Below are 22,839 nucleotides of genomic sequence, written 5' to 3'. Positions count from 1 at the left end.
TTTGAGCTGGGTCCCAGGAATCTGTAAAAATAAGAGATTTCCTTTAATGTGTTTTCGTGTAAATACAACCTAAAAGAGAAACACTGGTTGGATCAAATCCTATGTTTGCTCTAGTCTGTGAAAATTTAGGAAATGAGAGTGTTGCAGGAGAATCTGATTATTTCTCTTGGCAGAATCTTAAATTTTGTTTACTGTTTGTTTATTTTTGAGAAAAGGAGAGAGAGCACGAGCAAGGAAGGGGCAGAGAGAGGGAGGGAGACATAGAGTCTGAAGCAGGATCCAGGCTCTGAGCTGTCAGCACAGTGAAGTTGGATGCTTAACTAGACTGAGCCACCAGGTGCTCCTCCTCCTGAGAGGAACCTTAAAGGGTGATATAGGTTTTCCTACCTTCTCTTGGCAGTTGAGCTACTTATTTTGCTCTAATTCCTAAATGTTATCAAAAGCTTTTCTACTCTATCTTAAGTTTTTCCACACTTAGGTGTGTATGTTTTGGGGAATGTAGAAACTACTTGATGGAGTGACAAAGGTATTTACTTGGAAAAAGTACACAGCTTCTTCAAAAAGTTGTGTTTGAAGGTGACTACCGGAGGCCGACTGGAAGGAAATGAGACTGCAGGGGTGGCTGAGGGCCATGGGAGGAATACAATGATCAAATTGAAGTGGTTAAGTAGTGGAGAGAACTTACTTGTAAGCATCCGTCTGTTAACCCAGTTTTTATTTCTATTAAAGTTAATAGAGCAGAATTTTAGAAGTCACAGTATTTCAAGGTCTGTGAGGACAGTAGCAACAATAGAGTTTTGCCCTGTGCCTACCTGTGTATTTCCTTTTCCAAGCATTTTATGACCTTTTTATCTGTTATTCAACACCATATTCCTTAGTCTTGGCTTTTAACTTTAAAAAAAACACGCAAAAAGAAAAAACTAACATTAGAAATTCTCTCTTGTTACGGGAAATGAGAATCAATTATTCCAGACATTCCTGGTGCCTCTCTCTTCATCTTCTCAAATAGTTATAACACATGTTTTTTATTAACTGTTAAACCAAGTAGTGTACTATAATCACATTTCCTTTCTTGGATGATTTTTCTGTTTTTACTGTAATTTACAGTTCCTTTATTATTACATTTGCTTAAATTTCAAGACACTGTACATACTTTATCCAAAATCGGCAACAGAATTGCCAAGCTCTCTGAATTTCTGCTTTTCATACAAATTCCATTAGTACCATTTATTCCCTTCCCTCTCTTAGTAGATATATTTCTTGGAATTTTCTTCTCCTTTTATTCTGTCCTTTTATGTCCTCATTCGCTTCTGAACTGGTTGCTCTCTAGGCCAGTTTGAGCTCCCATTTACCTCACTCTTTGCTGGATTTCTTCCTGGTTTTGGCAAAGCAACCTCTCCTAGTAGTTGTCTTAGAAGAGATGCATGGGAGCTAACTCTTGAGATCTTTCATGCCTGGAAATGCATTATTTTACTCTCACTTGAGTTTTGACTGGAAAAAGGTTGAAAAAAATTTTTCTTTTCTTAAGTGGGGCTTAAACTTAGGTCCCTGAGGTCAAGAGTCACATGCTGTACCTACTGGGTCAGTTAGGTGCCCAGGTTGAAATATTTTTTAAAGACATTATCTTTCTGTATTCTAGTGTTGCTGTTGGCTTTTGAGAAGTAGAAGTTCAGAGTTGTCACTTCTGATTATTTAATATGGCTTAGTTTATGTGTGTGCAAGCTTTTATAATATCTTTATTCCTGGTGTCTTGAAATTTCATGGTTATATTACTTGGTATAGATCCAATTTTTTTCATTATGCAAGCATTTGGTGAGTCAGTCTAGAATAGATTCTTTTGCTTCTGTTAAGTTTTCATGCACCATTTTTAAAAAGTTTTTACTTAAATTCCAGTTAAAATACAGTGTAGTTTTAGTACAATATAGTGATTCAGCATTTCTGTATATCACCTGGTATTCATCACAAGTGCATGCCGTAATTCTCATCACACATTTAACACATCCCCCCCCCCCCCCCCCCGTAACCATCAGTTGTCTATAGTTAAGAGTCTTCCTTGGTTTGCCGCCCCCCCCCACCTTTGCTCATTTGTTTTGTGTCTTAAATTCCACATATGAATGAAATCACATGGTATTCACTTAGCATAATTAATACTCTCTAGCTCCATCCATGTGGTTGCAAATGGCAAGATTTCATTCATTCGTATGGCTCAACAATATTCCGTTACACACACACACACACACACACACACCACATTCCTTATACATCCATCATTCAGTGGACATTTGGGGTTTTTACATAATTTGGCTATTGTAGATAGTGCCGCTATAAACATTGGGGTGCATGTATCCTTTCGAACTAGTAGTGCAGCTGCTGGATTGTAGGGTAGTTCTATTTTAACTTTCTGAGGAACCTCCATACTGTTTTCCAGAATGACCACACCGATTTGCATTTCCACCAGCAGTGCAAGACAATTCCCCTTTCTCCACACCCTAGCCAACACCTGTTGTTTCTTGTGTTGTTGATTTTAGCCACTCTGACAGGTATAAGGTGATATCTCATTGTAGTTTGATATGCATTTCCCTCATGATAAGTGATGTTGAGCATTTTTTCATGTGTTTGTTGGCTATCTCTATGTCTTTGGAAAAACGTGTGTTCACGTCTTATTTTTTAATTGGATTGTTTTTTGGGTGTTGAATTTTATAAGTTCTTTATATATTTTGGATACTAACCCTTTATCGGATATGTCATATACAGATATCTTCTCCCATTCAATAGATTACCTTTTAGTTTTGTTGATCGTTTCCTTTGCTGTGCAGATTTCTTGCACAGTTTTTATTTTTTATTTTTAAAAATTTTTTTAATGTTTTCATTTTTGAGAGAGACAGAGACAGAGTGTGAGCAGGGGAGGGGCAGAGAGAGAGGGAGACACAGAATCTGAAGCAGAGGCTGGGGTCCAAATGTCAGCACAGAGCCCAATGTGGGGCTTGAATTCATGAACCGCGAGATTATGACCTGAGCTGAAGTTGGACGCTTAACCGATTGAGCCACCCAAGCGCCCTTTTGCACAGTTTTAAAATTATATTCTATGTGTCATTTTCTTTGTTCTTTCTTGAACTTCTGTTAGTTCAATATCAGACCTCCTGGTTTGCTCTTCTAACTTGTCATATATCACATAAATTCCATTCTTGGTCATTTTGTTAATATTTTCTAGATCTCAGTTTTCTCTTGGTCTTTCTGTTGAATATATTATTTCTTCCACTTCCTTTTTTTTCCCCCTTAATTTTCAAGAGTTTTTCTGGTTCAAGTTCGTTTTCCTGCCTCCGCCCCCGCCACTCTTGTTCCAAGAAGATAAGAGGAACTATCTTTTCTCTTTCTCTGCATTGTCCCTGTTTCCTTCAGATTCCCTATTTTGGTTTGCTTAGTTTTTAGTATCTCATTGAAACTTTCATCCTTTGTGTTTTGGCCTGAGGCTCAAAAAATCTGGATGCTAAGTGGACAGGTGTGGAGCTTGTCAAGTGGTAAGTTTCACCCTAATGCTGAAATAAAATAAATAAATATGTATATATATATGTGTGTGTGTGTGTGTATGTATATATATATATATTTTAATTTTTATTTTTATTTATTTTTTTCTTTGGTGCTCTAGTAGGGAAGAAGGGTAGAGGAGGAGAGAGAGAGAATCAGAGAATCTTAAGCAGGTTCCATGCTCAGCATAGAGCCCACCACGGGGCTTCATCCCAGAATCCTGGGATCACGACCTGAGCCAAAATCAAGAGTTGGACTCTCAATCAACTGAGCCACTGAGGCACCCATCTATATGTATCTTTTCTCGGGTATCATTTCACTTTCTCTAGAAAACATCATTTATCTCTTCATTCAAATACTTTTTGAATGCCTGCTTTTATGTCAGGCTCTAGGTGCTGGGAATTTAACTGAATTAAATAGATAAAAATTCCTACCCTTGTGGATTTTATAGTTTTGTATAGGGAGACAGAAAATAAATAACAGGAATAAGTAAATATAGCATATTTAAGGGATGTTAAAAAAAGTAAGGAAGAAGGGTAGGGATTATTAATAGACAATGGACATGGGGTGGGGGACTTGGGAAAATGTTGCCACTTAGGAAAGGACAAGGGGAAGGAGCCATAATGGAGAAGAGTGGTCTAAGTTGGAAGAACAGTTATATGCAAAGTTCTTGAGGTGGGAATCTTTCTGTCTTGTGTGTGGAACAATAAGGAAGCTGATCTAGTTAGCTAGATCAAAGAAAGATACAGAAAATTATGAGGACAGCATGGAATATGGGGGGGGGGGTAGGCAGAATGTGTAGGGCCTTATGAAACATTTTAAGGACTTTTGCTTGAGTCTTAGTGAAAGATGGGATTTGCACATAGGCAATAAACGGTTATCTCAAGTTTGGAATTCAGGAGAAAGGTCTGGGCTATGATATAAATTTGAGTTACCAGTGCGTATTTAGAATTTAAAGCCATGAAATTAGGGAAAATCACCACGGGAATGAGTAAAGATAGAAAAATTCACTTCGGTTTTTAGAAGAGTTCAGAGAAGCAAGGAGAAACTAGTAATGAAGATTGAAGAATGAATGGCCCAGAGGTAGGCGAGGAGAGTTTTTGTGCAGAAAAGAATGAAGAACTGCTTTAACCACTGCTAATTAGTTTGAGGATAGACAACATTGAGAGAGAGAGAAAAGAGAAACTCAAGGAGTCTAGGATGAGGTAGGTGACTTAAAACAGCCTAAAAATCTTAATTTTCCAATTGTACCTGGTTTCTGTCTCTCAAAAGATTTGGAGCTTTCAGACTGTGTCCTAATTTCACTTGTCTTTGGAGAAGTTTTCTGAAATAGTATTGGTTGTTAGGTTTGTTATATAGGTTAATTAGCAAATTGCATGCCTAATTGGAATTGTTAGTCTTGTTCAGAGTCTCAGTAATTCCTAGAGAAACAAAAACATGGGCTGTAGACAAAGTCTGAGGTTTATAAATGCCAGGCACATCGCCCTTTTTTTTCTTTTGATTTGATTGTGGGAAACTCAACCCAAGCTGAAGATTTTGGTTGATTAAGGAATAGACAGATCTGGGAGATTTGTATTACTTTTGCCTCATGTATTTTGAAGCTCTGTGTTACAAGATGCATAACCATTTAGTATTTTTGCCTTCTTAATGAATTAACCCTTTCATCATTATGAAATGACCCTCTTTATCCTTGGTAGTAGGTTTTTGCTTTTGCAAGCTAGTTAAGGCTATTTTTTTTCCCTAGTGGGAAACTTTTTTTTTTTTTTTTTTTAATTTTTTTTGCATTAAAAGGGGCACCTGACTGGCTAAGTTGGTAGAGCATGCAACTCTTGATCTCAAGGTTGTGAGTTCAGGCCCCACTTGGGTGTGGAGCTTAGTTTAAAAAAATTAGATATTTTAAAATTTACCTTTTCATTTCTTTATTGTAAAAACTCTTTTTATATAGCTGTTTCTTCTGCCATGTTGGCTCTTGTATTACTCAAGTTTAAAATTGAATAATTTGTTCAGAATATGCATACTTAGAGGCTATCAAGAGCCAAACAGACACAAATTTTAAAAGTGTATTTTTATTTTTACTCCCAGTTAATTTTGGGAGAGCCAAGTTCAGAGCCATAGATATAATTTACCTTTTTTTCTTCTGTGTTGTAGGAATAGACTTTAAGATCAAAACAGTTGAATTACAAGGAAAGAAGATCAAGCTACAGATATGGTAAGTGATGCTAATTTACCTACTTTATAAATAGAATACCAAGTTCCTGAAGGATTGGCAGTGAAATCCTTCCTTGTCACCTGTTTAGTTTCTGTGAGACTTTCCTTTGTTAAGCCAGCAATCAGGACACCTTCTTTCAGTAAAGTAAAAAAAAAAATTATTGACATGGAGCACCTGATGGCTCAGTCAGGAGAGCATGTGACTCTTGGTCTCAAAGTCATGAGTACAAGCCCCATGTTGGGTGTAGAGATTACTTTAAAAATAAATGGGTGCCTGGGTGGCTCAATCGGTTCAGTGTCTGACTTTTGATTTTGGCTCAGGTCATGATCTCTCACGGTCGTGAACTTGAGCCCCATGTCCTCTGGCTCTGTGCTGGGTGTGGAGCCGCTTAAGAGTCTCTCTCCCTCTTCTTCTGTCCCTCCTCTACTTGTGCTCTCTTTCAGAAAAATAAAAGAGAAAAAAAAATACATTGACATGGACTTTGGAGTCCATGAGATCTGGCTGGATGTTTTACCTTTTCCACTTGCTCTTTGAACCTTGAGCAAGTTACATAACACTGTGAGGCTGTTACGTCTTCATACATAAAATAGAAATAATACCACTTATCTCAAAACATTGTTCTAAGGATTATATGAAATAATCTGTGTAGAGCCTTTATTTAGCACCATACTTTGTTCACACTCAATAACGAAAAGTTAATATCCTTTCATTGCTTTGAGACTCTTAAGCTAGAAGATTTCCTTTAATGTGTTTATCACTTTTTTTTTTTAAAGATTATTTCTTTATTGTTGAGAGAGAGAGAGCACAAGCAGGGGAGGGGCAGAGATGGAGAGAGAGAATCCCAAGCAGGCTCTGCACTATCTGCACAGAGCCCAATGACGGGCTCTATCCACGAACTGGGAGATCATGACCTGAGCCAAAACGAACAGTCTGATGCTTAACTGACTGCACAACCCAGGCGCCCCTATAACTTTTTAATTAGTTTATGTAGGGTTTGCCCCATAGAAATAAAATGAAATTCTTTAAATTTGTATTCAAGTCTGAATTGTAGACTTTACAATTAGAATAGCAGTATTGTGTAGTGAATATTAAGTGTTTTACATGTATGTATTAACCTATTAAATACTTGAAATGACCTTGCAAGATGTGTTATTCCATTTTTTTTTTTAATTTTTTTTCAATGTTTTTTATTTTATTTTTGGGACAGAGAGAGACAGAGCATGAACGGGGGAGGGGCAGAGAGAGAGGGAGACACAGAATCGGAAACAGGCTCCAGGCTCCGAGCCATCAGCCCAGAGCCTGATGCGGGGCTCGAACTCACGGACCGCAAGATCGTGACCTGGCTGAAGTCGGACGCTTAACCGACTGCGCCACCCAGGCACCCCATGTTATTCCATTTTTTAAACAGCCTTGTTGAGGTATAACAGTTTATATAACAATAAACTGCACATATTTAAAGTATACAGTTTGGTTAGTTTTGACATATATATATATAAATCTGTGAAACCATCACCACAGTCAAGGTAATGAACAAATCCATCAGCTTAAGCCTCTTTGTAATCTCTTCTTCCTCCCAGTTCCTGGTCCCCAAGTAACCATTCTTTTGGTTTCTGTCACTGTAGACCAGTTTCCATTTTCTAGTAGCGTATATAAATACAATCATATAATGTCTTTTTTTTTTCTCATCTTTTTTGGGAGGGAGGTCTGGCTTCTTCTACTCAGTATAATTAATTATTTTGAGAATTGTGAATGATTTTATGTGTATCAATAAGTTCATTACTTTTTATTGCTGAGTATTATTCCATTGTTACATCGTAAGTGGGTTATTCACCACAAAGCTGCTACAAATCTTTGTGTAGGTAAATATTTTCTTTTCTCTTGGGTTATCCCTGTTTTACAGATAATGAAATGGACAAATTTTGAAATAACTTAGCCAAGATCTTTAGCATGTATATGGTAGAGCAGGGATGCATTACATGCTCAGAATGTAAGGTCGAGAGTAACACTCTTTAATTTTTTTTAATGTTTATTTTTGAGAGAGAGAGAGAGAGTGCGAGCGGGGTAGGGACAGAAAGAGAAGGAGACACACAATCCGAAGCAGGCTCCAGGCTCTGAACTGTCAGCACAGAGCCCAACGCGAGGCGAGGCTCAAACTCACAAACCATGAGATCATGACCTGAGCCAAAGTCAGATGCTTAACCAACTGAGCCACCCAGGTGCCCCTAAAATGTAGGCATTTTATTAAAGATTTTCTTTGACACACGGTCCACCTGATGATCACTGATTTTTTTCTTTACTTTGGGAAATAACTCAGGAAAGGAACTGTGCCTCATACTCTGTTTCCTTATAATTAAAGCTGATCTCAAGGGAAAGGTTGTCAGTTATTCTCAATATCAACCAAATCCCCCCCGCCCCAACCCCCTTTTTTATCACCAGTGCCGTATCCCTGCAGCATTGACCCTACAGGGTAATCATATGTGTGTTCCAAGCTCCTCTTAGGCTCTGCCACACTGATTGGTTTTCCTCTCAACTGCATCTCCTCTGTATACACCTTAAACTCATACTGTTCAAACTTTTTGGCGGTAACAGATATATTTTACATTGTGACTCTGACTCAATATATATGTACATGTGTGTGTGAGTGTATGTACAATGGACACAAAAGTGCACACACCACTTTTTTGGGATACAGTTTTCTCTATATAATACAGAAAACCTTTGCCCTACTAAATTTGCCCTGTTCCTCCTATACTCTCTGTCTTCCACAGACTTTCCCTTCTGTTTCTTGTCCTGTGACTTTAAAATATTTTTTCTCCCTGTCATTTTAGTTTTTGTAGCATCTAGAAGTAAACAGTAACAACTAACACTTGCTTTTTTAAAAAGCGAGCCTTCCCAGAACACTTTGTTTTGCAACAGTAATTAATCTAGAAAAGATTTCTACTGTACCTATAAATCTCAAGTATGGCACAGAAATGGTAACATTTCTAATTTAGAATTGTTTGATTTTAGACATTATTAATATAACCGTTTTTGGGTAAAAGCACCTTTAAAGGAAAATTGCATTTAGTCTAGGTTTTCATATATAAAACTGACCGTTTTTAATTTGCAATATCCATTTTCCAATAAAGATTAGGAATGAGTGGTTAAAATTTGAGGTTGATGGTTTTTAAGAGGTTAGCATTGTATTGGCTGATTCTGTTTCTTTGGTTTTGAAAGTTTGCATGCTGACAATCCAAGGAGAAGGCTCCAAGTTAAGAGATCTGGGATATGCCACAATAATTCAAGAAGGCTTTTAGCATGAAAAACCCGTTGTTCATAATTCAAAATGCTATCTTCAACGTTAAATGCTTTGCTTCCAGTTCCTAAAAAAAGCACAGTGATCTTTATCTGTCTCTAGTTTGAGTGAATATTTTCAGATTCTTGTTTCAGCATGAAAAATTTCTGTGCTTTGATTGAATATTGATTTGGGAAACTTTTCTTCAGTCTGCGCTAAAGATTTATTTTTCTTTACTTGAATGATCTTCACTTCTCGTCTTATTTCTAGGGGTCTTTTAGTGTATCTGTTGCCTAAGGGTGGAGATGTGTGTCACCCTGGCCACGGCATATATGAGTAGGCCTGAAATTAGTTTGTTTGGCTGATAGAGAAGCAGCTGTGGCTATTTATTTATTTAATAAGATTTTTTAATGTTTATTTTTGAGAGAGAGAGAGAGAGAGACAGAGCATGCATGGGGGAGGGGCAGAGAGAGAGAGAGAGAGAGAGAGAGAGAGAGAGAGAGAGAGAGAGAGAGAGACACAAAGTATCCAAAGCAGGCTCCAGGCTCTGGGCTGTAAGCACAGAACCTGATGCGGGGCTTGAACCCACAAACCACGAGATCATGACTTGAGCTGAAGTTGGCAGCTGTGGCTTTTTAAATCCCAGATCTCTAGAAATTCCACCACAGTATCTATCTACATTTTCCATAGAGTTGTAGGTCTTGCCAGGAAAATGGCCATAGTGAAGTATTTCAAATTTGCCTTTCCTTGTTTTGTTTCATTTTGTTCTGTTTTGAAGGGAGGGTGGTCAGAAATGTTTGTTACTATTGGCATCTGTATCTTGTACTTTCAATTTAACGTCAGCATAGTAACCAGAAATCAATAGTGTCACTTTATAGAATTAACCATTTATCTATGTAAGGGAGTCATCTTTGATTCTTCTCATTTCCTTAATCCCAACATCCTTTTTGGTAAGCCCTATGATTCAATCTTATAATGTCTAGAATCCAAATACAATTTGCCATCTCCATTGTTAACCCCCACCCTCACCCCCGGTCCAAGCCACCATTACTACTTCTTTGAGCCACTGCAATAAGTAGGCTCTTAATATCCTAACAGGTTCTTTTTTTTTTTTTTTTTTTTTTTTTAATTTTTCAACATTTATTTATTTTGGGGGCAGAGAGAGACAGAGCATGAACGGGGGAGGGGCAGAGAGAGAGGGAGACACAGAATCGGAAACAGGCTCCAGGCTCCGAGCCATCAGCCCAGAGCCTGACGCGGGGCTCGAACTCACGGGCCGCGAGATCGTGACCTGGCTGAAGTCGGACGCTTAACCGACTGCGCCACCCAGGCGCCCCTAACAGGTTCTTATTTCCCCCTTTTGCCGCCTTCTCTTTTGCCTTTTCCCACATAACAACCAGAGTAATCTTTTTTCCAAATACAATCAAATCTAGATCATGGTTTTTATTCCTTACCCATTTATAACCATTTTGAGTTTCATTGCATTGCATTTCAATTTTTTTTTTTAATGTTTATTTCTTTTTGAGACAGAGAGAGACAGAGTGAGCTAGGAAGGGGCAGAGGGAGACAGAGACAGAGTGAGCTAGGAAGGGGCAGAGGGAGAGGGAGACACAGAATCTGAAGCAGGCTCCAGGCTCTCAGCTGTGAGCACAGAGCCCGATGCGGGGCTCGAACTCAACTAACTGAGAGATTGTGACCTGAGCCGAAGTCGGACGCTTAACGGACTGAGCCACCCAGGCGCCCCGTTTCATTGCATTTCAAATGAAAGTCTAAATTCCAAATCCAAATTCTTTACCACAGTTAACAAAGTGGGCCTCTTTATCAGTTTGTGTTCTCTTGTGTAAATATAGTCTCTACCCCCAGCTGATCTCCTTTCAATTGCATGGACATGGCAAGTTCTTTTTCAATTTGGGACCTTGGTACATGCCTTGTAGATCTCCCTTAAACAACCCCACCTCCACACCCCCACCTGTGGCTAGAGTGAACATTCTGAAGTACCACGTTATTCCAGAAGCTTCCCATGTCATCAGAAATAAAAACTGAAAATGTCAGATTGTTAGTACTGGCTCTGACCTCATCTCTCACCAGCTTTGCTCCAACAGTGTGGCCATTTTCTCTCCCTTGAGCATGCCAAGCGTGTTTCCTGTCTTAGGGCCTTTGTACTGCTTTAACTGTTCTTCAGCTTGGAATGCTTTTTATCAGATCTTTGTCCTGCTGCCTTCTCTTATTCAGATCTCACTCAGCTCCACGTTCTCTGAGGTAGGCCTTGCATGATGCCGAGCTAAAGTAGCCCAGTCCTTCAGGCAGTGTCACATGTATCTTAATTTATTTTTATCATAGTATGTTTTTAGTATCTAAAGTTACCATATTTTTTTTTAACATTTTTAAATTTTATTTTTGAGACAGAGACAGAGCATGAACGGGGGAGGGGCAGAGAGAGAGGGAGACACAGAATCAGAAGCAGGCTCCAGGCTCTGGGCCATCAGCCCAGAGCCCGACGCGGGGCTCGAACTCACGGACCGCGAGATCGTGACCTGGCTGAAGTCGGACGCTCAACCGACTGAGCCACCCAGGCGCCCCTAAAGTTACCATATTTTTAAAAAGTGTCCATTATTTCCCCCCCTTTGAGGGTGGGGATTCTTTCTGTCTGATTTGTGGTTATTGTGATGACCATCTAGAACAGAGCCTGGCAAATACTGATGCTCAGTAAATATTTGGTGACTAAATGACTTTGTTTGGTTGACCTCTGTTCATACTTCCCACTCCCCTTAAGCATCAGGGACCTCCCTGATCATTCTATCTAGGTTACTTCTTCCTTCCCCCATACCTCATTCTTCATCTCTCCACCCTATTTACCTTGTTAGCATCTATCATAATATGGGAGTATATATTTATTTGTTTCTTTCCCCATTGGAATGTAAGCTCTGCAAGGCCAGGTTTCAGACTTTTTTCTTAAATGAAGATAAACATTAAAACTCATATTTTTGAGTAGAGAAGTTGCATATCTATGAGGAAATCCAGGTCTTGCTAAAATAAAACTTAGTGTGAGACGCTGGCTGGCTCCGTTGGTGGAGACTCTTGATCTTGGGGTTGTAAGTTTAAGCCCTGTGTTGGGTGTAGAGATTACTTAAAAATAAAATCTTTAAAAAAAATAAAAAATGAAATAAATAAAATCTTTAAAAACAAAAAACACTTCAGTGAGAAATTTGACATCTAATTTACAGAGCAAGAAATAACCTCATTATGTTACCAAAAACACAAAGTTATGAAATTTGGGGTCTCTTCTTTGCAGAGCAGATTGATGTTGTCTCTGGCCTGTTCCAGTGCTGTCAGTGCCCAAACTAAAAATAACTGTCAGAATAGCAGCCAGGGTACACAGCTTCCTTGACCCTGCATGTGGGACTAACAAGGAAATAAGCTATTTTAGTTCCTAGGAACATATATCACTCCTTTTATAATATGTCAGTGGAGGGGGGAAATAGGATTGTCTTAGCTGTGTGTCTATTATTTTCTGTAAGGGAAGTTCTGTTGCCACTGGGTTGTAATTTTAGAAACCTTAAATGTAGGCTAAGAAGAAAAACAATTATTTTAAAATTTTTTTTAATTTTATTTTTTATTTTTTAAAATTCACATCCAAATTAGTTAGCATATAGTGCAACACTGATTTCAGGAGTAGATTCCTTAGTGCCTCTTACCCATTTAGCCCATCCCCCCTCCCACAACCCCTCCAGTAACCCTCAGTTTGTTGTCCATGTTTATGAGTCTCTTCTGTTTTGTCCCCCTCCCTGTTTTTATATTATTTTTGTTTCCCTTCCCTTATGTTCATCTGTTTTGTCTCTTAAAGTCCTCATGAGTCAAGTCATATGATTTTTGTCTTTCTGTGACTAATTTCACTTAGCACAATACCCTCCAGTTCATTCCACGTAGTTGCAAATGGCAAGATTTCATTCTTTTTGATTGCCGAGTAATACTCCATTGTATTACACCATACCACATCTTCTTTATCCATTCATCTGTCGATGGACATTTGGGCTCTTTCCATACTTTGGCTATTGTTGACAGTGCTGCCATAAACATGGGGGTGCATGTGCCCCTTCAAAACACCACACCTGTATCCCATGGATAAATGCCTAATAGTGCAATTGCTGGGTCGTAGGGTAGTTCTATTGTTCATTTTTTGAGGAACCTCCATCCTGTTTTCCAGAGTGGCTGCACCAGCTTGCATTCCCAAGAAGAAAAACAATTACAATAGAAGAAAACCAAGTTGAGTGTTTTTTTTTTTAAGTGTTTTATTTATTTTTGAGAGAGACAGAGACAGAGACAGAGAGACAGAGTACAAGTGGGGGAGGGGCAGAGAGAGGAAGACACAGAATCCATGAAGCAGGCTCCAGGCTCTGACCTGTCAGCACAGAGCCTGACATAGGGCTCAAACATGTGAACCATGAGATCATGACCTGAGCCGAAGTCGGACGCTTAACCAACTGAGCCACCCAGGCGACCCCAAGTTGAGTGGTTTTGAAATAGGCTTAAAACCTGCATTATGGTACATAGAAATATATTGTGAGTACATACAATGTTTAATTGCTCTTCAGATATTTAATACCTGGCTTTGCTTATTGGAGTCAACCTGCTGTCTTTAATCTTGGGTGTATGTATGTGTGCATGCAAGCCTAAAAATACTTCGGGCAATGAATAAGCAGCTGTGGCTTTTTTTTTAGCCCTGGCAGAGGCTCATCAGTTAGCTTAGGGGTAGTGAGCAAGGACTGTTTCTGGTTTGAAATAAATGATTGCTTGCCTTAACAATTGGTAGGGGCTGGTAAGAGTATCCAGGCACGGCTCAGAAAAAAGGAAATTGGAAATCAAGGAGCTGAGGAGCCAGATCATCATGTGGGGTGAATACAGTCATGTTGGGAAGTATAAATATATGGCATGTGTAAATGCAAATGAAAATGGGATATAGAAAGCCTTAAAAAAAAAAAAAGACTTCGCAGGGAAAGCATATAAAGAGGGAAGGAAGGTTCTTGGGTGTAAGAGATTTGGAAAGGTGGAGGAGACCAAAGAGCCGATGGGAGTAGAATGCCATGGATCAGAACAGAAACTTAGCTCTGAATCTAAATAGTGATTACTCTCTTTTCAGAGGGGCCATTAATATTTCAGTATCTATTATATTGACGTTTCATATCTAACCAGTATTATACCTCCTAAGTGCCGTTAATTTAGATTTAGCTAAGTAGTTTATTTTGCAGTGTATTCTCTCTTGGTAGAGAATGTAGTTATAGATTTGACACCGAAATGGGTGTATAATTTGCTAGTTTTGTAACGTGAATGGTTTTCATTGTTGAAGAAGAACGATAGAGTTGGGGGTGGCTGTTCATAGTGAGGTGCTGTAGAAATCTCTTAAATTGTTATTATGACAAAAAATGAAGTAAAAGTTTTCCATGCCTCCTGTACCAAAGCTAGTAGGCACTACTGAGTGAGTACATTTCCATACTGGATTTTAGCTAGGAGACTTTAACTCCTCTTCCAGGGTATACAATTATTAGTTGATTTATACTTTTTAGCAGTTCAGAAAAGAGCTAAACTATTTCTAATGTGTTGAAACGAAATTTTTGTGGTTTTTTCCCCCATGAAATCATAAATTATGCCTGATTGCAGGTACCATGTGACTAAATAGGATTAATAAAAGATAAAACAAGAATTTGGAATTGGGGAAAATGGAAGATATAAATACATGATCTCTAAAGGACAACTTCTTTTGCTATGCTTAATTTGTAAAACTTAACCTAGAAACTTCTTAGGGGCCAAGGCAAAAAAAGGGGCGGGGGGACTGGGAAGGGGGACTTTCTACAATAGATTGCATTACTCTTTTCAGAAATAATATGAAGAATGGGGAAAAAATAGATCAGAACAAAAAAGAATACATTTTCATAAAGCTCCTTCCTGTGATGATTTTTAATAAATTAACACATTAAAAGGTAGTGGTGATAAAAACTATGGTCTAAGAATGTGAATAAACATGTAAATACAAATACATATGTGTGCCTGTATGTGTGTGTAGTCTTTACCAGTCTAACCTGATGTAAGAATACAACCTGGAAGAACTGGTAGTGTGTCTCTTAGATGTTTTTTCTTAAATGACAGTTCTGTTGACAGTTTTTTGGTGTTGCATTACCTCCTGCCTCTGCTTCTGCGCACGCATCCCTTTTCAACACAGTAAATAGAACGATTCTTTGTAAACCCCGGTTAAATTACTTCTTTTTGTAAAACCCTCCAGTAGACTTCCCATCTCAGAGGAAAAGCTGAAGTCCTGTTGGCCTCTTTACTCTCTTCCCCAACCATGTGTCAGGACTTTTGTACTTGTTCTTCCCGTCTTCTTGGAACACTGTGATGCCCTGATACTTCCTCTTTCCCTTCACCTTCTCACCGAAGCCTTCCCTCACCACCCTGTTTAAGATTTTACTTGATTGCACCATCTCCAGCATTAGCCCCTATTCTCTTTACTTTTTGTGTTCTTGGTACTTGAAGATACATAGTTCTAGGAATTACGATTTATTTGTTATCTGCCCCCAGGAGCATATAAACTTCATTAAAGCAGGAGTTTTTGTTCTGTTTACAGCTTTCTCTCCAGTGCCTAGAAGCGTGTCTGGCATGTACTGTTTGTTCAATAAATACCTACAGAATGAATAAATGGGATTTTATATTATTTTAAAGAGCAGATCCATGTACTTTGAGATGAGATGGGCAAGTGACAGACCTGAAATTCTTTCTCTTCTGAAAATTGAAAAGTCCAGCCAGGTTGTCTTTAACTTGGCTAAATAAAAAATCATCTCATTTTATCATTATACAGAAATAGGTTTCAGGGAAAGCCGGGGATTTCCTTGTGAAGCAGTTTTGAGTACAGCTTAAACACTGACACACTAACTTGAGAGAGCATCTGCAGAGATGGTGTTGACTTGGGACAATCACAAAATGACATTATTGCATCTTTGTATATTTTTATACTACGGATTGCTTTGACGTTATCTATAACACATACACAAATAAATTATGGAATTTTACTTTAGTCGTTTCTTTTAGTTGTGAATGAAAAAACAAAGGTCCAGAAGGGTTGCAGTACCTTCAAGTTCATCCACCTGGAAGGATTAGAACCTGAGGATAAACTTGGATCTGACTCCAAACCCATGTTCTCTGTTTGTTCTTGTATAATGGTTAGCACACAGTAGACAGTCAGTACATATTTGAATTGATGGATAGATGGATAGAGGGCAGATGTACGAACACTGTAATTGTACACCAGGATTGAGCGTAAGGAATATTGATGTATTGGTAGTTGTGTTCTATTTCTGGCTACACATATTTTTAGGCATATAAGCATTATTTTTAAATATTAAAAAAAAATTTTTTTTAATGTTTATTTCTTTTTGAGAGAGACAGAGACAGAATGCGAGTAGATTAGGGGGCAGAGAGAGAGAGGGAGACACAGAATCTGAAGCAGGCTCCAGGCTCTGACTGTCAGCACAGAGCCCGATGCGGGGCTCGAACTCATGAGCTGCGAGATCATGACCTGAGCTGAAGTCAGACACTGAACCGACCGAGCCACCCAGGCACCCCTAAAAATATTTTCAATGTTTATTTATTTTTGAGAGAGAGAGAAGGGGAGGGGCAGAGAGAGGACAGAGGTTCCAAAGCGGGCTCTGTGTTGACCGCAGAGAGCCTGATGCCCAGCTTGAACTCATGAACCACGAGATCGTGACCTGAGCTGAAGTCGGACACTTAACCGACTGAGCCACCCAGGTACTTCTGAGCATTATTTTAAAAATACGTTTTTTAAGGATTATATAACTGAATTAGAGTGGCTTGATTGTAAAATAATGAAGAATGCAAGCTAGGATTCTGAAGTACTGACTCATTAACATTTGAATGCTTGTTCTCCCATGTAAAGACCATGGATTCTGCGATGAACAAGACAAATCTGATGGAACTTAAATTTTAGAGGACATGGGAGACAGTAAAGAAATAAATCTGTAATAAGTTTTATACAGAGAAGTGAAGTTAGGGAGTCGGAATGGAGAGAGACTGGAAGACTATTTAAATTGGGCGGCTGGAGAAAGCTTCATTGTTAAGGTGACGGTTCAGATGTGAACATGAGGAGCCAGTGAGGCTGTGGGAACAGCTAGTAGTTTTCAAGTGAAAGCAAGCTTGTGAATTTGGTGACGTTAAAAAAAAAAAACGTGAGACCAACGAGCTCAAATTATTAAATAAAACAAAAACAAAAAAACACGGCTCTAGCTTTGAAGGAAAGGAATATATCAAAATATGGGGGGGCTGGAGAAAAGAACAAGTCCTGTAACCCTTTGAAAGCCTCGAGATAAGGTTTTGAAACTGGTTCGGGTTATAATGAATTGGAAATTTTGTTTTGTTTTTTAGCCTAGTAATCTTTTGTGTTTGTTTTGTGATAGCTTTATTGAGATAAGACTTAATTCATGTACCATGTAACTCATCCATTTTAAAAGTGTACACTTAGTTTTTTAGTGTATTTACAATGTATATATTCACCATCATCACAATTTTAGAACATGTGTATATTCCAAAAAAGAAACTGCCCATCCTGCCCAAACCCTTCAGCCAGGGCAACCACTAAATGTCTGTGGATTTTCCTGTTGTGAACATTTCATATTAATGGAATCATACACTATCTGGTCTTTTGTTTCTGATTTCTTTCACTTAACATAATGGTATCAGTTATCAAGTTTCACCCATGTTGTAAGCAGATAATCAGTACTTTATTCTGTTTTGTGGCTGAATAATATTCCATTCTCTGACTAGATCACATTTTATTTATCCATCAATTATCGGACATTTAGATTGTTTCTACTTTTTGGCTATTAAGAGTAATGTTGTTATGAACATCCGTGTATGAGTTTTTGTGTGGGCATATGTTTTCATTTCTCTTGGGTATGTACCAAGAAGTAGAATTGCAGAATCATATGGTAGCTGTATGTTGCACATTTTGAGGAACCGCCAGACTATTTTGCACAGTGGCAGCATTAGTTTAAAGAAGATCACTCTGGCTACTATGTGGGGACTGTCAGCCTGTGTATCTCTGAATGTTAGAATGCTAGCCAGAGAAACTGAGAATGAGCAGCCAGTGCCATAGAGCTAAGAGCAGAAATAGGTGGTGTCAGAAGAGTCATGAGAATAAAATGTTTTAAAATGAGAAGGTGGTCAATTTTATGGCATCCTGATGAATGGTTAAAACATACAAAAAGGAACTAAATCCTGGATTTAGCGATCAGTGGTTTCTGGAGACCTTTTGAAGAAAAGCAGAACCTTGCTGGGGAGATTGTTTTTTTTTTTTTGTTTTGTTTTTTTTTTTAGATCTAGACAAGCTGGTTTTAAACTTTTAAAGATTTTTTTTTTTAACATTTATTTATTTTTGAGAGTCAGAAACAGAGTATGAGCAGGGGAGGGGCAGAGAGAGAGGGAGACACAGAATCTGAAGCAGGCTCCAGGCTCTGAGCTGTCAGCCCAGAGCCTGACGTGGGGCTCAAACTCGCGAACTGTGAGATCATGACCTGAGCTGAAGTCGGACGCTCAACTGACTGAGCCACCCAGGCACCCCAAGTTTCAAAATTTGAAACTTTTGCTCTACAAAATACCCTGTCAAGAGAATTAAAAAACTGGATACAGAACCCTAAACATGCGACAGTTTAAAAAAATAAAATAAGCAATCTAATTAGAAAATGCGCAGAAAACAAGAACAGCATTTCACCAGAGGGGATACATGGATGGCAAATAATTACATGAAAAAATGTTCACCATCATTAGCCATAGAGAAATGCAAATTAAAATGATGAGGTATCACTCGCAACCTATTTATTAGATTAAAAAATAGAGCGACAACACCAAATGCTGACGGATGCAGAGAAACTGGATGTGTTAGTTACATTGCTAGTCAAAATATAAAGTGGTGTAGCCACTCTAGAAAAGTTTGGCAGTTTCTTATAAAGTTAAACATATACTTATCATATGGCTCAGCAGTCACATTCCTGGATATTCATCCCACAGAAAAGAAAACTTAATTTCCACACAAGAACTTATACGTAAGTATTCATAGCACCTTTATTTGTAATGGCCCAAAACTGGAAGCAACCCAAATGTCCTTCCATGGATGAGTGATTAGACATATTGTGATATGTCCATACCATGGAATACTATTCAGTAATAGCACAAAACAGATTATAATACAACAGATTGTATTATATGCAACAACGTGGGTGGATCTCAAAGAGATTTATGGTTAAAAAAAAGTGAAAAACGACCATTTCAAAAGGTTGTATGCAGCATGATTACATTTATATAACATTCTGGAAATGACAAAATTATAGATACGGAAAACATAATTGGCCAGGGTGTAGGACTATAGGAGATGGAAAGGTGATGCAACAATTTTCTATCTTGTTTCTGGTGGTGATTACACGTATCTATACATGTGATACAATTGCAGAGAACTAATACATGCATATGCGCATGCATGTTAAAAAAAAAAACTCTAAATAAGGTCGTTTGATTGTACCAGTGTAACTTTCTTGGTTTTGCTTTTGTGAGATGGTGTATGATGTTACCATTGGGGAGAGCTGGGTGAAGGATACACAAGAATACATTTTTGTAACTTCCAGTGAGCCTGTAATTATTTTAAAAAGAAAGTTCACTGGGGAGGGGAACAGAAATGTGATGTTAGTTGAAGAGATGTAGGGTTGAGAGTGGGTTTTTTTGTTTTAATTTTACTTTTTTACGAAAGATAAGGGGACCACCTGGTGGCTCAGTTAGTTGGTTGAGCGTCTGACTCTTGATTTCAGCTCAGGTCATGATCTCAACAGTTTGTGGGTTTGACCCTCGTGTCAGGCTCTGTGCTCATAGTGTGGAGCTTGCTTGGGATTCCCTCTCTCTCTGCCTTCTCCTGCCCGTGCTTTCTCTCAAAATAAATAAAGTTTAAATAAAACTTTAAACAGAAAAAGAGGGGGCACCTGGGTAGCTCAGTTGGTTGTGTCTGAAACTTGATTTTGGCTCAGGTCATCTCACAGTTCGTGAGTTCAAGCTCCACATCGGGGAGCTATGCTGACAGCATGGAGCCTGCTTGGGATATTCTCTCTCTCTCTCTCTCTCTCTCTCTCTCTCTCTCTCTCTCTCCCTCCCTCCCTCCCTCCCCTGCTCAGCCTCTGCCTCTCTCTCTCTCTCTCTCTCTCTCTCTCTCTCTCTCTCTCTCTTAAATAAAATTAACTTTAAAAGATAGGGGATACTAAAGCATGTATGTATGCTGATGAGAATGATCTATAAAAGGAAGAAATAGGTGATGCAAATAAGGGGGAAATTACAGGAGCAAAATATAGATCTTAGATCTCTGACATGAAAGAACTGAAAAATACTATTTACATATTTCCATCTTGTTAACTTAAAAATGAAGTTATCTTTATAACATTTTATAAATGATTCTAAATGGGTAAATGTGGCTGTACTACGGTGTAGTCCTTTAATGTTCTAAACATTCCACATGCTTTTGTATTACATTATGGAACTAGATCACTGAAGAAAACAGAATTTTAAGAGTTTTTATTACACTTGCTGGTGTTCATATTAAAGTAATTTCCCAAGAGTTTTACATGTCATTCTTCTACTGTTTTCCCTTCCAGATTTTCATCCAGTATAGGTAGGTCATTAAATTCTTTAACTAAAAAAAAGTTATATATATTTATTCTTAAGAATAAACCAGAATTATTAACATCTAAGAATTAAATGAGTGGTTCAGTTTTGCTTTGTGGCATATAATGGATTTTTGTGTTTTTCTTACCAAACCATTCTGTTTTGCCCTTTATCTAGAATGTAGTAATATCAAAATGCTCAATACAAATTATTGCTGTTTATTTCAGGGATACGGCAGGCCAGGAACGATTTCACACCATCACAACCTCCTACTACAGAGGAGCAATGGGTATCATGCTAGTATATGACATCACCAATGGTAAAAGTTTTGAAAACATCAGCAAATGGCTTAGAAACATAGATGAGGTAAGACCTAGAAATTGTATAAACCCCTTATAAAGACACATTTTTGTGTTAAGAATAAATATTCTAATTGATGTTTAGTATATAATGTACTGTCTTTATTAGTTATTTCTCCTTTTTAAAGGTTAATGTTATATTTTGCCTACCTTTGTCTTAAAGTTTTGGGTCTGTCTAGAACCCTGTCCAAGGCAGTTACTAACCTACCCAAAACCTTTATGCAGCCATCTTCTAAGATGGCCCCACGTAGAAGCTTCCAGTGGTTTTACACAGCTCTCTCTAAATGAATTATTTCTGAGTGAATTTTTATTGAATGAATGAATTACTACCTTTTTCAGTAGTAATTTAAAAACAACAGAAAGGTCCTATCACTTCTAGACATTTTGAAAGATACAGAGTAGTAATGTGTTAAAAACCTAACCAAGAAAATAGAACCATACCATTGCATGTGAACATGTGAGTTTTTATAAGGTAAAATATGTGTCAAAGCATGTCTGCTTCTGTGCCGCAGCATAGGTAGCTTCTTGTTGAAATTATTTTTCATGTCTTACTGCTGCCTTCTAGACTTTTAATTTCATTAAGACTAATAACTCTTTAAAGCATTTTTGGCTAGGTACATGAAGATCAAGGCTTAAGCCAGCATTAGACACAAGATCATGGTATCTTCAATGGTACCAGTCCTAACAGCTCATTACTACCTTTTCCATCGCTACAATAAATCTTCAAGGAGAAGCCTGTTAGTATTTAATAATCAGTTAACAGTTCACAGATTTTTGACACAAAAGGCTCCATTTTCGATTTCTTTTAGCCTTTATTTTATGATTCAGCCAAGTAGCATGTGTAGTAGGAGCAGTTTATAAAGAGACTGTGCAGTGTTGTTCTAACAGCAACCAGTTTTCTGAATTCTGTGACATGAACTGGATGTCCTACAGTTCAGTGCCATTCTGGCTCCACAAGTTTAAGGACTCAGTCACACAAGACTGCCCTTCCTTCAAATGTTAAATCCTGGTTCCCCAGGCTACCCTCACTTCTCTCTGGCTTGGCTACAAATTTGGGAGTTCCTAGGACCCACTTTTGGCTCAGTAGTTGGCTAGAATGTCTCACAGAACTCAAGAAAGTGCTGTATTTACATTTATTATTTTATTATAAAGGATACAGTACAGGAACAGCTAAATGGAAGTGATGCATAGGCATATAGGTATTGGGGTTGGGGAACACTGCTTCCAGGCCGTCTCTGGACATGGCACCCTCTGGGTATTTTGATTTGTTCAACCTGGAAGGTGCCGTAACTTCATTGTTTTAGAGTTTAATCCAGGTTTTACTGTATAGGCATGGTTACTTAAATCATTGACCTCTGGTGATTGAACTTAATCTCTAGTCCCTTCTCCTCATGGGAGATAGGGGAGTGGCTGAAGTTCCAATTCCTTAATTACATGTTTGGTTCCTCTGGTGACCACCTTCCATTGTGAAGCTCTGTAGGCACCCTCTGCCCTAGTCTTCATTAGCATAAACTTAGATAAGCAGAAAGGGCATTGTTACGAATAACAAAAGACAATCTGTCACTCTGGAAATTAGGAGTATTGTGCCAGGGGAGAAGGACCAAATATGTTTTTTATTATATTACAGCCTTACATACTTAACTAAGGCTGGATGGCTTAAGTTTCTCAACATGAGAGTTAAGATACATAACTGACATATATAAGCCATCTAAGATATTGGTGGGAGCACCTCGATGGCTCGGTCTGTTAAGCATCTGACTCTTGAGACTTGA

The 22,839-nt window shown here is 38.3% G+C and overlaps 1 protein-coding gene across 1 annotated transcript in view; it reads left to right on the top strand.

The window, feature by feature from the left end:
* RAB10 (RAB10, member RAS oncogene family) overlaps positions 1-22,839 on the top strand; it is a 77,631-nt gene that overhangs the window by 43,028 nt on the left and 11,764 nt on the right. Inside the window, exons 2-3 of the mRNA XM_003984422.6 lie at positions 5,674-5,734; positions 20,936-21,074. Of these exons, the coding sequence (XP_003984471.1) occupies positions 5,674-5,734; positions 20,936-21,074 (200 nt within the window). The remainder of the gene's footprint in view (positions 1-5,673; positions 5,735-20,935; positions 21,075-22,839) is intronic.

This window comes from Felis catus, chromosome A3 (genome assembly GCF_018350175.1).
Source record: "Felis catus isolate Fca126 chromosome A3, F.catus_Fca126_mat1.0, whole genome shotgun sequence".
In the NCBI taxonomy this organism is placed as follows: Eukaryota; Metazoa; Chordata; class Mammalia; order Carnivora; family Felidae; genus Felis; species Felis catus.
This window is presented reverse-complemented; position numbering and strand designations above follow the sequence as displayed.